The 17993-nt window shown below is 42.5% G+C and overlaps 1 protein-coding gene and 1 pseudogene across 1 annotated transcript; one reads left to right on the top strand and one right to left on the bottom strand.

Moving 5' to 3' along the window:
* The first annotated feature begins 2581 nt into the window (after positions 1-2581).
* Positions 2582-7020, top strand: LOC115115530 (golgin subfamily A member 6-like protein 22; annotated as a pseudogene).
* Positions 7021-9460: 2440 nt separating this feature from the next.
* Positions 9461-15934, bottom strand: LOC115120954 (astacin-like metalloprotease toxin 5). Its single transcript, XM_065014945.1, has 11 exons — positions 15824-15934; positions 15615-15680; positions 15413-15469; positions 15201-15269; positions 15019-15068; positions 11865-11946; positions 11649-11763; positions 11289-11461; positions 10270-10351; positions 9855-9976; positions 9461-9745 (listed from the first exon to the last, which is right to left on the bottom strand). Exons 1-11 carry the CDS (start codon positions 15858-15860, stop codon positions 9741-9743), a joined length of 858 nt encoding a protein of 285 aa, XP_064871017.1. The 5' UTR covers positions 15861-15934; the 3' UTR covers positions 9461-9740.
* Between the last annotated feature and the right edge of the window lie 2059 nt (positions 15935-17993).

The raw sequence follows: 17993 nt of genomic DNA on the forward strand, positions 1-17993 counted from the left end.
TATCATCCACTTGAGAATTACTGCAAAAAAATGATGTTTAATTGCGCGACTAAGACCTCCTCTGCAAAAACGTAAAGAATTCAATATAGATTTCTTGATGTATCTATTTTGAGGAAGTGTTTCTGGCTATATTGTTACTACAGTGGCTCAAAATAGACAAACAGTAATATTGGCTCTTTCTTCTAGTTTTTCAAGCGAAGGTCTTTAGGGAGTGTGAGCACAGAAGTTTGCATCGCCTAGCCCAGTTCTGCTTGGAGCAAACTGAACCTATATATGGGGACGTCTTTACTCTAGAAAAGTTATTGTAAATTTCATCAGGCTATTTGAAAATAGTCAAAATTAGAGCCATCTTATGGGCAAAAGTGACATATTTTATTACCTATTGTTAACTTATTTTGAGGTGCTTATCAATACACAAGCCCCTTTTTCCCCCACTCCTATCAATCTGATTTCATTGGTCCTTAACTCGCAAATCAGACAATTCATTCAGGATATATGAGAAAGCTCAGAGTTAGCCTACCCCAGAGAAGGTTAGTTTTAGAGGATTTGTTGCCTTGGAAATGTACACTGAACAAAAATATACACACAACATGTAAAGTGTTGGTCCCATGTTTCATGAGATGAAATAAAAAATATTTTAAAATTTTTTCTACCATAAGGTGCCTCGAACATCCTTTTAGAGAATTTGTAGCCACGCTGGGAGGGAGGCTGACAAGTATTTGCATATAATAATGCCTTTTTGTGGGGACAAACTCATTCTGATTGGCTGGGCCTGGCTGCAAGTGGGTGAGCCCTCCAAGGCCCACCCAATGGATGCACCCCTGTACAGTCATGTGAAATCCATAGATTAGGGACTAATTAATTCATTTCAATTGGCCTATATATGGACTGTAACTCAGTAAATTCTTTGAAGATGCGTTTATATTGGCCTTCCGAGTGGTGCAGCCGTCTGAAGCACTGCATCTCCGTGCAAGAGGCGTCACTACAGTCCCTGGTTTGAATCCAGGCTGTGTCACATTCGGCGCGTGATTAGGAGTCCCATAGGAAGACACACAATTGTAAAAATGATGTAATGTTGCAATTATACATTCATGCAGGAGGAACTACAATGATTGCACTAGTGCATATGTGTGAAAGTGGTGTGCACACAGCATATTATCCCCGGAGATGCCAAACTCAGGGAAAATGTCCACCATATGATGTCACAGTGATGTCATAATGAGTGGGAGAAAAAACACCTGCATCAGAGACAGTGCAAAGGTTTTCATACTCTGCCACATCCTGAAGAGTTACAATGTCTACCATTTGAAACTGGAATCTACATTGAATTTACAACACATACAGTTTTTCTTATGAATACATGTCTTTCTTGTTGTCCCATAATTTTCACTTTGTAAAAATCAGTTAATGTCAAAGCAAAATTGAATATGAGGACGAACAAAGGTACTTTTTACATAGTCCTATGTGCATCCCAAATCAACCCTATAAAGTACATTATCAGCCCTGGTCAAAAGTTGTACACTATGTAGGGAATAGGGTCCCATCAGAGGACAGCCACTCATGATGCATCATGAACAGTAGCTGTGAAGTTATACACATTGCTACAGTGTGGTTTTTACTATGTTTATGAGCTTACTAGTACTAAATATACTGTATTTCAAACATAGAAGTGGATTAATTGGTTAATAGGCCTGTGTGGCTCTGGTGATTTGTTGTCTGTCATGGTGGGTGTGGCTTCCCATGGCACCACATTACATCACAATTGTGATGTCATAAATGATTGTATTCTGGTATGATGACAGCCTAAAAGGTTTGCCATAGCATTACTGTCATATTACAGCAACACTTACAAGTTCAATTCAGGGTCAAAATCATTGCTATATTTTGGATGGTTATTTTGGTGGTAAGTAGTTGTGACCACTTGTGATTTAGTGTGAAAAGGCCTACATTGTGGCACAATTTAATTTAGATGATTTGAATAATATAATCATATTTTTAAGCCATATTGTATCTTTTTCAGGATTACTGTAATTGAAGGAACTATGGGAAAGTTCTCCTTTCCAAGGCTCATCATAAGAATGGTTAGAATATCTTTTCTCTCACCACCCCCATAGTCAAAACTCCAGTGAATTAAAATGATTAAAATGATCACTTTGACATATAGGCCTATGAGCTTTTCTAAGATTGAAAATAACAAGCTTGGACCATGATAACCTCATTTCTGACTGCATGTTTGTCATCATTTTCATTTCTAGCCATGGGCAAATCGGACTGCACAGGATGATTTCTGCACAGGAACTACTGAACTCCACAGGCCCAGAACACACCAGCCTCACAACTCCTCACAACTCCCAAGCCTTAATGTAAGTCCCATCTGCAGGCTAAATCTACGACCCACTAAAGTGGTCCAGACTAATCATGTATGGCCAATCAGTGTAAACTTTGTACAAACTACAGCTTGATCTAGTGTCAACATTATTGATATTCTATAATAATGAAATACAATGGAAGGCACATAATAATCCAATGAGTAAAATAAAATATACCATGTTCTATTCTCAATATCCCTACTGCCCCAAAGGTGTGTAGGCAGGACAAGGAGAACACCGATTCTATCCAGAAGAAGAGGAAAAAGAAGAGGCTAAATGAGAAGGGAACCCAGGTTGAACTAGGCATGCGGGAGGATATCCATGACCTTGACCTCGCCCATTGGAGATTGGCTAGAGAGACATGGAGAACTGAGCGAGGAAACATGAGGGAGATTAAGGCGCTGTATGGAGAAATATTTAGGCTGCACCAACTCTTGGAGGAGGTAACAAGAGCCCTTTTCTTTAATCAGACTTTCATATAAGTAGATGTAATGTAGTTGCTTTAGATGTTCCCAATCCTGATACACAGAAATGAGATCTAAATAGATAGAATAGTGAAATAAGAAGGCAAGAAAAATAACTGCAAACTGGAAGTATTCTGAGGAAGGTCTGAATTCTGCGTAGTATTATTAAGAAGGTCTGCATTCTGCACTGGTAGTATTATTAAGAAGGTGCATTCTGCACATTTCTGCATTCTGGTAGTATTATTAAGAAGGTCTGCATTCTGCACTGGTAGTATTATTAAGAAGGTCTGCATTCTGCATTCTGCACTGGTAGTATTATTAAGAAGGTCTGCATTCTGCACTGGTAGTATTATTAAGAAGGTCTGCATTCTGCACTGGTAGTATTATTAAGAAGGTCTGCATTCTGCACTGGTAGTATTATTAAGAAGGTCTGCATTCTGGTAGTATTATTAAGAAGGTCTGCATTCTGCACTGGTAGTATTATTAAGAAGGTCTGCATTCTGCACTGGTAGTATTATTAAGAAGGTCTGCATTCTGCACTTGTAGTATTATTAAGAAGGTCTGCATTCTGCACTTGTAGTATTATTAAGAAGGTCTGCATTCTGCACTGGTAGTATTATTAAGAAGGTCTGCATTCTGCACTGGTAGTATTATTAAGAAGGTCTGCATTCTGCACTGGTAGTATTATTAAGAAGGTCAGAATTCTGCACTGGTAGTATTATTAAGAAGGTCTGCATTCTGCACTGGTAGTATTCTTAAGAAGGTATAGAATCTGCACTGGTAGTATTCTGAGGAAGATCTGCATTCTTAGAATAAAGTTGTAAAGGGATGGAAGAATTTCTGAATTGGAATGATTCCAAAAGTGTGGACCTTCCCATTTTCCTAATAGGCTAATATACAGTAATAAAACATGTTTTCTCTATGATATTTATTACCCATACACATGTAATTGTTTTAAGATAGTAATAACAATAACCATCAAGTTATTAAGTAAGAAAAGTGTGTCTGTCATCATACAGATTGGGGTGGATAAAGGGGTGATCAAGCAGCGCTCCACCTCCTCCATTATTTGTCCCGTCTCCCCAACACTGCCAGCTTTCCCCTGGTACAACCACCACAGGTACCTCGCCAACAGCCAATCGGAGCCTGACCAGCATGCTGCCGGCACTCAGAAGGACCCACCTAAGAAACACTCAATCTTTCCCCCTCTGGACACACAGAGCTGCACCTCCCCTGATAAATGGCCTCATTCTCCGTCCAAGACGTCACACCCACACGCTTCACACCGATTTTCTGTCCCATCCCACCTCCTGGCTTCCGGCCCTCCTGCCCGGATGAGACAGACCCATCCGCAGGTCCACCCCAGGTCCCCATTGACTGGCCAGGCAAAGGTCAAGGATGAGGTTAAGAGGCCAGAGACTGCATCGTCTGAGGAATTGTCTGAGGAAGTTCAACGGAGAGGAGCAGAAATTGCAAGCATGTATAAAGCACAGCTGAAAGAGAGGATGGCCCAAAAGAGAAAGGAAGAGATTCTGAAGAAAATGGCAAACAGCGATGACAAGAACGATGACACTGAGGCCTTCTGCTCCCCTGCCATAGCCCCGAGCGCCCGGCCAGCCCAGAGGCCACGCCAGTGGCCGCCCGAGAGGACACTCAGGGGGACACCCAACAGGACCTGGCAGAGGTTGTGAATGTGCTCAAGAGGCAATCATCTGATCTATACCTGCCTGACGACGTTTGTGAGGAGTCACTCACATGGAAATCCATTTACGAGGAGCTGTGCCCGCTCGCTCACAAAGTGAACACAGAAGCTGACTACATCAAGGCGCTCCGCGTCATCACTGAGAATGCTGTGACTCCCTCGTGCTCGTCTGAGGATGATGTGTCTCAGAGTGTGAGTGAGGACACAAGTCAGGAGGGGAGTAGTGAAAGTGAGGAGAGCATGAGTGGACAACAGCAGAGATGTCTACACAGGGATCCTTATAGTAAGAGGGACAGGAAGGAGATTGATAGTGGTAAAAGGGAAGGTAGATTTGCAACCGCCAATGCAATGTCCATGATGGCAAGCCGAGGGATAGAAGAACTTAATGCCATGAGCTACGCAGACAGGATCAAATATTTCAAGTATGAGGCTAAGAGAAATGAAGAGATGATGAAGATTGAAAGGAGGAAGGAAAAAGCCAGGGACGAAGAGCTCAAAAAGTGGGAAAAGAGGCAGAAGAAATTGAATGAGGAGGAAAGGAAAAGGGAGAAGGCAGAGATGAAACTAAAGATTGAACATGAGAAAAAGAAACAAGAGCAAGAGAAAAAGAGAGAGAAAAAAGAAAGAAAGCAGCAGGAGATGCAACAAAAGGCCCGTGCAAAAGAAGAGAAAAAGAGGGCAGAGGAAGAGAAAAAGATGGAGAAACAGAGGATGGAGGAGGAGAGGAACAGGGAAAAGGAGAGAATGAAGGTGTTGGAGATGCAGCAAAAGGCACGAGAGAAAGAAGAGAAGAGGAGGAAAGAGGAACAGAAAAGGAGATTGAAGATACAGCAGGAACAAGAGAAGGAGGAACAGAAAAGGCAGACAAGGATACGGGACGAGGATAAGAAGAGAGCAGAGCTTCAAAGAATAAAAGATCACGAGGCCAGGTTCAAGATGGAGATGGAGAAACTGTATGAGAGAGAAGAGAGGAATGCACAGATTGAAAGAGAAAAAAGGCGTGCGCTGTGTCAGAAAAAAGGACAGACACAGAGAGAAAAACAGGTGGTGGCATACGAGGTCACAGCGTCTACATCTGACGCCTCTGTGCGGAGGGAAGAGAGGGAGCAACGTCCAGAGACCGCTCACGCACAGTCTGCAAAGAGGAGAACAAGGAAGAAGCAGAAGAAAGCGGCGGACGAGGCATCGACAACTTTTGAGTAGATGACAAAAGAAAGGGAGCAGACAAAAGAAGAAATGTACAAGTCAATGCTCCTAGGTATGTTGATAGATGAAAATAAACAACAACAAATGAGGTTTTTTAAAGAGAAAAAACAAACAAAAAACGAGAAAATAAGCAAAAGGAGGAACAAATTATAAGGAAGCCAGGCCTGAGGGTGAAGAGGAGGAAACATGAGAGAGGAGGAAGAGAGACCAGAGTGGTTTATCAGGAGGGAAGTAGGAGATATAGAATTCAAGTTCTGATGGACAGAATCAGGAAGGACCATGGGATAAAAGGTCAATGAGATTAGCAGTAAAGAAGAGCTGAGTGGATCAAAAGAAAGTTATGGAAAACACAAGGGGGGAGGCAAGATAAACAGAGACCCAGAGAAAAGAGGTGAAAAGAGTAATAGAGAGGAGATTGAACTAGATTTCTGATGGACATATGGCCAAAATAACTATCTAAATAACTAAGGATTAGCAGAAAAGGAGAAGACCAAGAGCACAGGAAAAATAACCAACAGACATCAAAAAGAAAGGAAGTCTGCCTCTTCTACTTCTCTTTTACAGTTGCTTTGGTTTCCTTTTGTCCTCTTTCTAAGGCTGTTCAAGTCTGAGATAGATGAAAAGAGCAGCCAAAGAAACAGATCTGTTGAAGCATCAATTGGAAAGGATGGGAGGGTTGGAGGAGCACAGCTGGATGACTACATTAGGTAAGTGTTTACTATCAAAGCCTGTTCTCTGTAGACAACTGTATTAGTGTTGATAGAAGTATGTTTAGGTCATGTCTTTCGACTCAAACACTACAATTCCTGATCTCATGTGATTATTCACCTCAAGTGGGCTTTCGGATTTTTTTCCTGAAACAGATTGTGGCATATGAGGTCTCTTTATCTGTTGAAGCATCAATAGAAAAGGATGAAAGGGAGGGAGGCAGGAAGAGGAAAACACAGAAGAGCAGATGAGGTAAGTGCTTGGGCTTGTGATGAGAGGATAGGGGCTCCACAACTGGGGCTCATGTTTGAAATTTCTCAGACTAATGTATTACTGTGAATCCCATTTGTTCAATGTCTGTTTGATTAATTCCTGACGGAATAATTGTTTTACAGGAGTACTCTATGTTCTGCTTCCATGTGGATTGACAGCATTGCTTTCATGAGCTGCTGGAGGACATCATGGAGGAAGAGGGAGAGGGTCTGTGATAGGCAGTTTGCCATGGCCCTAAATGGGCCTTTGGATGTTAATTCTTCCTGCTTCATATCATACAACTTTACAATAAAAATGAATTGCAAGCATCAGCCTCTTCTGTTTGAGTGTGATCAGTGCAGTATTAGTAAGATTGGTGTAAACCCAAGGAATATTCTGACCTTCTCGGCAGAGTTCCTCTGTCCAGTGTCTGTGTTCTTTTGCCAAGTGTCTGTGTTCTTTTGCCCATCTTAATCTTTTTATTGGCCAGTCAGATATTGCTTTTTCTTTGCAACTCTGCCTAGAATGCCAGCATCCCGGAGTCGCCTCTTCACTTTTGACGTTGAGACAGGTTTTTTTCAGGTACTATTTAATGAAGCTGCCAGTTGAGGCATCTATTTCTCAAACTAGACACTCTAATGTATTCTTGCTCAGTTGTGCACCAGGGCCTCCCCCTCTTTCTATTCTGGTTATTGCCAGTTTGCACTGTTCTGTAGAGTAGTTCACAGCGTTGTACGAGATCTTCAGTTTCTTGGCAATTTCTCACACGGAATAGCCTTAATTTCTCAGAACTAGAATAGGCTGACGAGTTTCAGAATAATCGAACCCAAAAATGCTGATGCTCCAGATACCCAACTAGTCTAAAGGCCAGTTTTATTGCTTCTTTAATCAGAACAGTTTTCAGCTGTGCTAACGTAATTGAGAAAGGGTTTTCTAATGATCAATTAGCCTTCTAAAATGATACAATTGGATTAGCTAACAATGTTCCATTGGAACGCAGAAGTTATGATTGCTGATAATGGTTCTCTGTACAACTATGTACAGTTGAAGTCGGAAGTTTACGTACACTTAGGTTGGAGTCATTAAAACTCATTTTTCAACCAGTCCACAAAATGTCTTGTTAACAAACTATAGTTTTGGCAAGTCGGTTAGGACATCTGTGTGCATGACAAGTAATTTTTCCAACAATTGTTTACAAACAGATTATTTCACTTATAATTCACTGTATCACAATTCCAGTGGGTCAGAAGTTTACCTACACTAAGTTGACTGTGCCTTTAAACAGCTTGTAAAATTCCAGGAAATGTCATGGCTTTAGAAGATTCTGATTTACATCATTTTAGTCAATTGGAGGTGTACCTGTGCATATATTTCAAGGCCTCGCTTCAAACTCAGTGCCTCTTTGCTTGACATCATGGGAAAATCAAAAGAAATCAGCCAAGACCTCAGAAAAGAAATTGTAGGCCTCCACAAGTCTGGATCATCCTTGGGAGTATTTTCCAAACGCTCAAAGCGACATTCATCTGTACAAGCAATAGTATGCAAGTACAAAAACCATGGGACCACACAGCCATCATACCGCTCAGGAAGGAGATGCGTTCTGTCTCCTAGAGATGAGCGTACTTTGTTGCGAAAAGTGAAAATCAATCCCAGAACAGCAGCAAAGGACCATGTGAAATTGCTGGAGGAAACATGTACAAAGTATCTATATCCACATTAAAACGAGTCCTATATCAACATATCCTGAAAGGCCGCTCAACAAGGAGCCACTGCTCCAAAACCGCCATAAGAAAGCCAGACTGTTTGCAACTGCACATGGGGACAAAGACTGTACTTTAAAGAAATATCTTCTGCTCTGATGAAACAAAATATCAAACTGTTTGGCCATAATGACCATCATGTTAGGAGGAGGTTTCACGCCAAAGAACACCATCCCAACCGTGAAGCACGGGGGTTACAGTATCATGTGGGGGTGCTTTGCTGCAGGAGGGACTGGTGAACTTCACAAACTAGATTGAATCATGTTTAAGGAGAATCATGTGGATATAGTGAAGCAACATCAAGACAGTCAGGAAGTTAAAGATTGTCTATTTGGAAGACCCATTTACGACCAATGACCCCAAACATACTTGTGGCAAAATGGCTGAAGGACAACAAAGTCAAGGTATTAGAGTGGCCATCACAAAGCCCCAACTTCAATCCTATAGAACATTTGTGGGCAGAATTGAGAAAGCGTGTGCCAGCAAGTAGGCCTACCAACAGTTCTGTCAGGAGGAATGGGCCAAAATTCACCCAATTTATTGTGGGAAGCTTATGGAAGGCTAAGTTGATATTTTAATGGACGAAAGGCTTTCAAAGACAAGGACATTTCTAAGTGACCCCAAACTTTTGAACAGTAGTGTGTATATACATCTATATGTATATTTGTTTAGTATTTCTTGCTAAAAGGTGGGCCACTTTCATGGTACCGGTTATCCTGAGTTGGGCTCAAGAGTGTACCAAACTTACCTCGCCAACTCAAACCTATTTCGTAGTACACCCTTCTAGAGGGTGAAATTCTGAATTTGTTGAGTCTGTTCCCTGCTGTCTAAGTCCTGTTGCCTAGGTAGTCGGCCAAGTTTAAGGTATGAATCACAATTAATTTAAGTCGTCTCTCCTGCTATGCTAGATCTTCTTAATCTCTGATCCCACCTTGGGATGCATGATGAGCATAGCTGAGAAGGTCCGTTATAGAATGAAATAGAACACTGCAAGAAACATCACACTGACTGGATTATTTTCAGTCTAGATCATTTTATTTATTTCCAAGACAAGTGCAGTGGAATAGGCCTAATTCAAGGCAGCAAGAGCACACAGGACAAATTAAACTACCTGCTGCTGAACACACGTACAATACATCAGAAAGCTTTAAGGGACTTGTTCAACTTATTCATTGTTGAGAAGTTAAAATGTCAGTGCCATTTGTCTTGGAATCTTCAGTCGACAGCAGCGGTGTTGAAATCTTCTTCGATGGTGTAATAAGTGATAAACTGTGCATTGTTATTCTGTAACAGGACATGAACATGGTTAGAATACAGTGCGATAATGACTGCATTTACAAAGGCAGCCCAATTCTGATATTTTTCCTGTCTGTCTGTGTGCGCATGCCTTTACCACATTGATAGAGTTTGTTAAGGCGTGTTATGTCCAGGGGGCTCAGGTGATTTCTTTGTCCAATCTGAACTCCCCTCTTCTTGGAGCCAATAGTGGGGTTCCGGTTTGATGAGAAGTAGTTTCTGCCAGGAGAAACCCAACAATGGGGGATTAGAGGACTTGCTACTTTAACACAAGGACTGCGCCACAATGCCACCCTATTCCCAATATAGTGCACATAGTTTGACCAGAGCCCAGGTTAAAAAAAAGTGACCTAAAGAGGGAACCATTTGGTACGCACAGGGAAATGTTACTGGAGCTGGATACCGTACACAGTCACAGTAAAACTCATATTTACATACTTCTAGCAGTTTAAAAACAAGGTGAGTAAAATTAGGACTTTAGTGGGAATAAGGAGGAGAGTAGTGTGACTGACGTTCCGTAGTGCATTATGGAGTCGTAGTCATAGGGCAGGTCCTGAGTATCTCCTTTCTTCACCTTAAAGTTCTCTTGTTTTCCTGGAAGTTAAAAGAGTTACAAGAGGCAGATGTGACTGGTGGACACTGCTGGGTGTGAATGTGATATAGGGGAATGAAAATGGAAATGTATACAAGTTGAGATGGAAACCATTAAGTTGAACCTCTAGCAGGAGGAAACTCTACATGATTCAAGGCATGAATATTTCATCTTACCTAATGAAACCCATTGCGGGTGGTAATGTAACAAAACTGCCCTCAAAACGAGCTTACATGTTATCCCAGGATACCCATTACGGGTGGCAACTGTAAAAGGTATATTTTACACCAGGATAGGTGGTAACTGTAGATGACAATGTAGAGTTATTCGCGTCAGGCAAATTTAGCGAACAAGGTTGCTGCAATCATGCCAGAAGAAATTCGCATTTTAAACTAATGTTGTTCTGTCCTTGTGGTGCACTGTCTATTCATGTTATGTAGTGTTTCATGTTGTGTGGAGCCCAGGAAGAGTAGCTGCTGGTTATGTAACAGTATAACTTTAGACCGTCCCCTCGCCCATACCCGGGCGCGAACCAGGGACCCTCTGCACACATCAACAACTGACACCCACGAAGCATCGTTACCCATCGCTCCAAAAGCCACGGCCCTTGCAGAGCAAGGGGAACCACTACTTAAAGGTCTCAGAGCAAGTGGCGTCACCGATTGAAACGCTATTTAGCGCGCACCACCGCTAACTAAGCCAGCCGTTTCACATCCGTTACACTTAGGCAGTACCTAATCAAATATTAAATGTCAATAGTTAGTTATTCTGTACGGTCTTCACTCCAGACCACAAAAAGCTGAATCAGGTATGTTAGTGTTGGGCTAGTACTAAAGCCTACACACTGCAGCTCTTCAGGGGACAAATTGACCAGCCCTTCCCCTGATCCACATGTAATGCCCGTGAGGTGGTTTAGTATGTTGTGTTGGTGTGAGTAACCTGGGACCACGTTGTTCCACTGTATGGTGACGTATTGGTCACGGTCTGGTCGTGTGTGCTCGTGGTGCAGGCCCAGGGCATGCATCAGCTCATGGCACAGGTTCCCCACGTTACAGCCTCTACCGAAGTACAGAGACTGGGCCCCGCCCTGAAAACCTACATACGACGCACAGCTAGAGTTAAGTGAAGAAAGAGAAAGGTGAGAGAAGGAGGAGGAGAGAAATGGAGGAGAAAGAGGGGATATGACAGGAAGAGAGAAAAATAAAGGATTGAACACAGGAAAAAGGAAGGAGAGGTTGTGAGTTAACTGTAAACTGCTGGGAAGGAGAGAATGTGTTAATGTGTCCACTTTGGACTCACCCTGTCCCAGAGATGATGTCTATGTAGTTAATCTCATTGGTGTATTCGTGGAAGAGGATACACGTCTGGTCTGAAATCATCTTGAACGCTGCTAGTATAGTTACCTTTCTGTCCACTGTGTGGATCAGAGACAATCTACCATTAGACGGTGCATATCATTCTCACTGTATTAGAAAACATCTAGTGTTAATCTCTCCTACTGTATTCGACACTCACCCAGATAATCGTTGATCTTGTAGGGGATAGAAGTGACGCCTTCATTCTCAGGCCAAAGTGACTTCACAGCTAATCGGTCTTCCTGTAGGACAAAACACCTAGTCTTAAATCCAGCTGTCGCGAGACAGCATAGGCCTCCGATTAATTCAATTGTTATTTCTGCGTTTCCCCTATGAATGTTTTTAAATTCTAAAATGGTACAACTATTTCAGTATTAACTTAAATGACTAAAACCAGACTAAGTATGTAGAAAAAGAATGGAGCAATATACAGTGTACTTTCCATGACAGACTGACCAGGTGAATGCTATGATCCTTATTGAGGTCACCTGTTCAATCAGTGTATATGAAGAGACCGGTTAAAGGAGGATTGTTAAGCCTTGCGACATGGATCATGTATATATGCCATTCAGAGGGTGAATAGGCAGGACAAAATATTGAAGTACCTTTGATCAGGGTATGGTAGGTACCAGGCTCACCAGTTTGAGTGTGTCAAGAACTGCAACGTTGCTGGGTATTTCACATTCGGTTTCCCGTGTGTGTGAAGAATGGTCCACCACCCAAAGGACATCCAGCCAATGGCAGTCCAGTGGGTGACACGAATTGTGCAGAGCAACAGACGGGCTACAGTTATATTCAATTGACCGTCCAGTAAAACATTTGTGCCCAAAGAATGCTCAACTCGTAGAATCTTGACACAAATGGGGTATGGCAGCCGACAACCTTACAGAGTACCACTTCTTTCAGCAAAAAACATGTTGCAGTGGACTAAGGAAACACTGCACACAGGAGATTTGGAAAAACGTCTGGTCTGATGACTCCCGTTTTCTTGCAATTTCACGCTGATTGGAGGACTAGGGTATGAAGAAGACAAACATCATGATGGATGCATGTGGTTAACATTGCAGGCTGGTGAGTGGCAGTGGTGGTGTGATGCTGTGGGGTGCCTTTTCATGGCACACGTTGGATAAAAGTTGAGCAACGTTTGAATGTCTGAACATAATTGAAAATCAGGTGCATCCATGGCAGCAGTGTATCCATTTGTGAATTGATTTTTTAGCAGGAGAATGCCCCAAGACACAAGGCTAGGATTCTCCAGGAATGGTTCCACGAAAATTACAGTGAATTCAGCTTAGTGCAGTGGCCTGCCCAGTCACCAGATCTCAATCCAATTAAGCATCTGTGGGATGAGATGGAACGAGCTATTTCGGATTAGAGATCCACTACCAGTCAACTGGGCACAATGGTGGGAAGCATTGAGGACATCATGGGGCCAGCATTCCTGTGGAATGCGTGACACCTTGTAGAGTCCATGCCCTGACGAATTTAGGCTTTTCTGAGGGCAAAGGGGGGTGCAACTCAATATTAGGTGTTCCTAATGTTTTATAAACTATATACATTTTAACATCTTTAAGAAAAATTAAATCAACTGAAACCGTGCCACTACGATTTAAATTGTCGTCACTGGCCGACACACAAATCTATTATTTGCATGATTCACTGTGCAATTGTGTTTAACGTGAATTTCGAATGACTACCTCATCTCTGTAACCCACACATACAGATAATTGTAAGGTCTCAAACAAGCAGTGCATTTCAAACAGATTTAACTACAACGTCCTGTTGGTTTCAAAAACTTGCATAAGGCACCTATTGGTAGATGGGTCAAAAAAAGCAGACATTGAAGATCCCTTCGAGCGTGGTGAAGTTAATTACACTTTGGATGGTGTTTCAATACACCCAGTCCATACAAAAGATACAGGTGTCTTTCCTAAGTCAGTTGCCAGAGAAGAAGGAAACCGCTCAGGGATTTCACCATGAGCCCAATAGTGACTATAAAACAGTTAGACTTTAATGGCTGTGATAAGAGACCGCAACAACATTTTAGTTACTCTACAATACTAACCTGATTGATAGTGAAAATGAAGCCTGTACAAAATAAAATTCCAAAACATGCATCCTGTTTGCATCAAGGCACTAAAGTAATACTGCAGAAAATGTGGCAAAGCAATTATCTTTTTGTCCTGAATACAAAGTGTAATGACAGGCAAATCCAAAAGATTACTGAGTACCACTTTATATTTTCAAGCATTGTGATGGACGCATCATGTTATGGGTATGCTTGTAATCATAGCAGACTGGGGAGTTTCAGGATCAAAAAGAAACGTTATGAGCTAAGCACAAGCAAGATCCTAGAGGAAATCCTGGTTTAGTCTGCTTTCTACCAGACACTGGGAGCATAATTCACTTTTCTGCAGGACAATAACCTAAAACAAGGGCAAATCTGCACTGGAGTTTCTTACCAAGACAGAATGTTCCCGAGTGGCCAAGTTTAAAGTTTTAACAAATCTACTGCAGGACCTGAACATGGTTGTTTAGTAGTGATCAACAACCAATTTGACAGCTTGAATCATTTTGATTAGATTGAGAAGTTACACAATCCAGATGTGGAAAGCTCTTAGACTTACCCAGAGAGACTCACAGGTGTAATCGCTGCCAAAGGTGCTTCTACAAAGTATCGACTCTGGGATGCGACTAGTTGAGATATTTCTGCATTTCATTTTCAATAAACTAGCAAACATTTCTAAAACATTTTCACTGTCATTATGGGGTATTTTGTGTAGATGGGTTAGAATTTGTATTTAATCCATTTTGAATTCAGGCTGTAACAACAAAATGTGAAATAAGTCAAGGTACTGTACCAGCTTCTGGTATACACAGACTGAAATTAATGACTGCAAAATCACTAAAGGTTTCTTTACAAGACAGAATGTTAAATACAATAACATTGAAACTTACTCTACTGGTGGTCTGAAGGATCAACACCACGGATGGTTAAAAATATCCACAGGAAAGTACTGTTAACACAACTTTTTAGAGTGACGGTACTGAAGTTGAAATTTCTATCACTTAGGTTATTATGCATGCATTGTATATTTTCCTGTGGATATATTGGCTCAAATTGTGACCATCTGAAGGACCAACACCATGGACAACCGGTAGAGCACGTTCAAATGTAATTCTGTTCAACAATCTGGCTTGAATGATTTTGGAGTCATTAGCTTCAGGCTGTGTATATCAGAAGGTGGAATCAATTAGATTCATCAGTCTAAAAGATGCAGTAACAGGACAGAAAGCAGGGATAACAGACTCACCGAAACCAGAATGTCTCCCTCCATGATAGCAAGGTCGAACTGTAAGTCCTCTGTAACAGAGAGAGATGGTCTGAAACAACACTGACATGTACTAGTTACAAGTCACTACCTCCAGTGCCATTAAAGTCCAGACCTCATGGTAGAGGTCCAGGATTGTGCGCTTCATCTAATGAATGCGTTACCTTCTCTGGTTTCAGGCGTTTTAAGCCAATCATTTCGTCTGTGGCGTGTCCCCATTGAGGCAGTAGAACCTAAAAGAAATTGTGAACAAACTTATTTTGTAATATCATTATGTTTATTGATAGACAAGCCATAAACTTGAAGACAGATTTAGTCGTTTCTTTATGCCCCATCAGCCCAAGAGATTGACTTTAGAATCACAGTAGAGGCCTACTTGTGGCAGTGAAAGTCCCATTTGTAGAATTGTTGATGGGGTTTGTAGAATTGTCCACTGAAATTCAGAAAGAAAATATTATAAAGTGGAACAGAACAGTTTTGCAGTGAGGCTGGCCTACATTAAATATACATGGAAAACAGGCCTAGCTTTCAGCCTGTCATCTAACAAAATGACTGGTCCCAAATGCAGGCCTGCCTACCTGTGGCAGGGAAAGTAGCATTTGAAGTAGTAGCATTTGTGAAATTGGTGATGGGAACACTGCCCACTGAAATACACAAGGGGAACATAATACATGTTAGATAATAACATGGTGAACCAATTGTCGTCCGCAGTGGGGCCGGCCTGGCCTACCTCAAATGGAAAACACTCAAGCGCAGGATGTCACATAACCAAAATGACTGGTCCTACCTTGGACAAACCGGATGAGAATCAGAAACCAAACCATGTTGCATCAACAATTGTCCCCCAAGACTTGGGAAAAAAAAACAACCAGAGAAAAAGCATAAACAATTGTGTGGAATAGCTCTCCTTCCAGTTAAATAGTGGGCAGGGCAGCAATCACAAAAGAACAGGTGTATTCTTCTTCTTCTGCTTCTGTGAGGTTTAAAGACGGTTGGTATCCAATATGTTGCATTATCGCCCTCTACTGAACTATAGTATGAATCCATTACCTTTGTGAAAAAATTGGAAAGGGGAAATGTGAAAAAATAAATATATATATATATTTAATGACCCTTCTAACTAACCCTACACTCATTAAAACCCATCACCTTATTCCACTACTTTAACCCTGTCTTATCCTACCCCAGGCCAACGACCCGAGAGGACGGGACACTACAACTCAACACACCCTGTAACTCTTCTGAAATCTAATCTCATACCCCCAAGTACTTCTCTGCAGCTGCCACCACAACATCTATTTTCTATGACTTACGTGTCATCTCTGCAGTACAGCAGATAACAATGGCTATGAATGCTAAGCCAACCTCATTGAAACATATATCACTCATTGGCCTATCCCTCTGTTCTGGCAAATATCTACTATTCACAGGGATACTCTCAGAATCCCTCACCCTTGATCCACCTCCACTACCTTCTTCACTTCCTCTGCATACAACATATTTTTCACTACAATGACCCTGGCCACCTCAACCTGCCTGAAAGATTAGTGGAATCTGTGTGGGTAGCTGGACAGGTAGGATGACTGACAGTGAAGGTGAACAGGTGTGTCAGGTGACCGAGGAATGGATGAGACTGAGGCAGGAATTCCTTTAACCATAAAGTGGTATATTTACTGAGTAGTGTGGATTCATGGACGCACAGAACTTCTGGATGAGATGGAGTTAAGGAAGAGAAAGCAGCGAGATCAGACGATGGCAATTTCCTCCTTTTATGGAGTTGAGATCTGTCGGACATTTCCACCTGACCTAATTAAAGCGCCCTGGCCCAGCTGAGTAAATGGCAATGAATTAAAGGATTATTCCACCAACTCCATGGGCCTTTTCTACAGCCACCCCGGAAATTTGTTAAATTCCACACTCCTCAAAAAAGGCTCATTGCTCCCCGTCCTCTGTCATCTCAGGGAGAGGAATCAGTCGGGCAACTGGCCGGATATATGTCCGGTTCTTCACCTGGATCTCCACTGATCTAACACAACCATCGATCCCAGGCATGGTCTTAGTTATACGGCCCACCGGCCAGGAGGCTCGAGGCAGCTGAGGGTCCACCATCATTACTACTTGGCCAGTTTCCAGGCTGGCCATTTCTCTCCGCCATTTCCCTCTGTGCTGTAGACTTGGTAGGTAATCCCGAATGAATCGGGCCCAAAAATGGTCAGCTAAGATTTGGCTGTGTCGCCACCGGCGTCTGCCTACGAGGTTGGTATCAGCATACATGGCTTGAGGAAGTGACGCATCTCGGCGTCCCATCAAGAGCATATTCGGTGTAACCGGATCGGGGTCAGCGATGTCTGCAGAGAGATATCCCAAGGGTTTGGAGTTCAGCATCCCTTCCACCTCTATCAGGACGGTCCTCAAGACAGTTTCAGTGACAGTTTGGTCCCCCAGGACGACTCGTAAGGCCGTTTTTACAGATTTGATCTCTCGCTCCCATGTTCCTCCAAAATGAGGAGCGCCTGGAGGGTTAAATTTAAATGAGATTTGTTGGTCCATCAGCTGATCCTGGAGGCTGGGTTCCATGGCTTGGAAGGCTTCCTCCAACCTGGCTTCTCCTGCCTTGAAGTTCGTACCTCTGTCAGCCAGGATCTCGTAGGGTTTCCCCCGTCGGGAGATAAACCGCCGTAGGGCCATGAGGAAGGCTTCAGTATCCAAACTCTCCAGTAGGTCCAGGTGGACACATCTGGTTGTCAAACACTTGAATAGAATGCCCCAGCGCTTTTCCACACGACGACCTAACTTGATCATCAAGGGGCCAAAGCAATCTACTCCTGTTGACCAGAAGGGTGGTTTAAGGAAGCGCAAGCGAGAAGGGGGTAAATCTGCCATTTTGGGCACCGTAGCTCCGGCCCGCCATCTCTGACATTCTACGCAGGCATATTGGTGCTTACGAATGACTCCTC

The sequence above is a fragment of the Oncorhynchus nerka genome, unplaced genomic scaffold (genome assembly GCF_034236695.1).
Source record: "Oncorhynchus nerka isolate Pitt River unplaced genomic scaffold, Oner_Uvic_2.0 unplaced_scaffold_1895, whole genome shotgun sequence".
NCBI lineage: Eukaryota > Metazoa > Chordata > Actinopteri > Salmoniformes > Salmonidae > Oncorhynchus > Oncorhynchus nerka.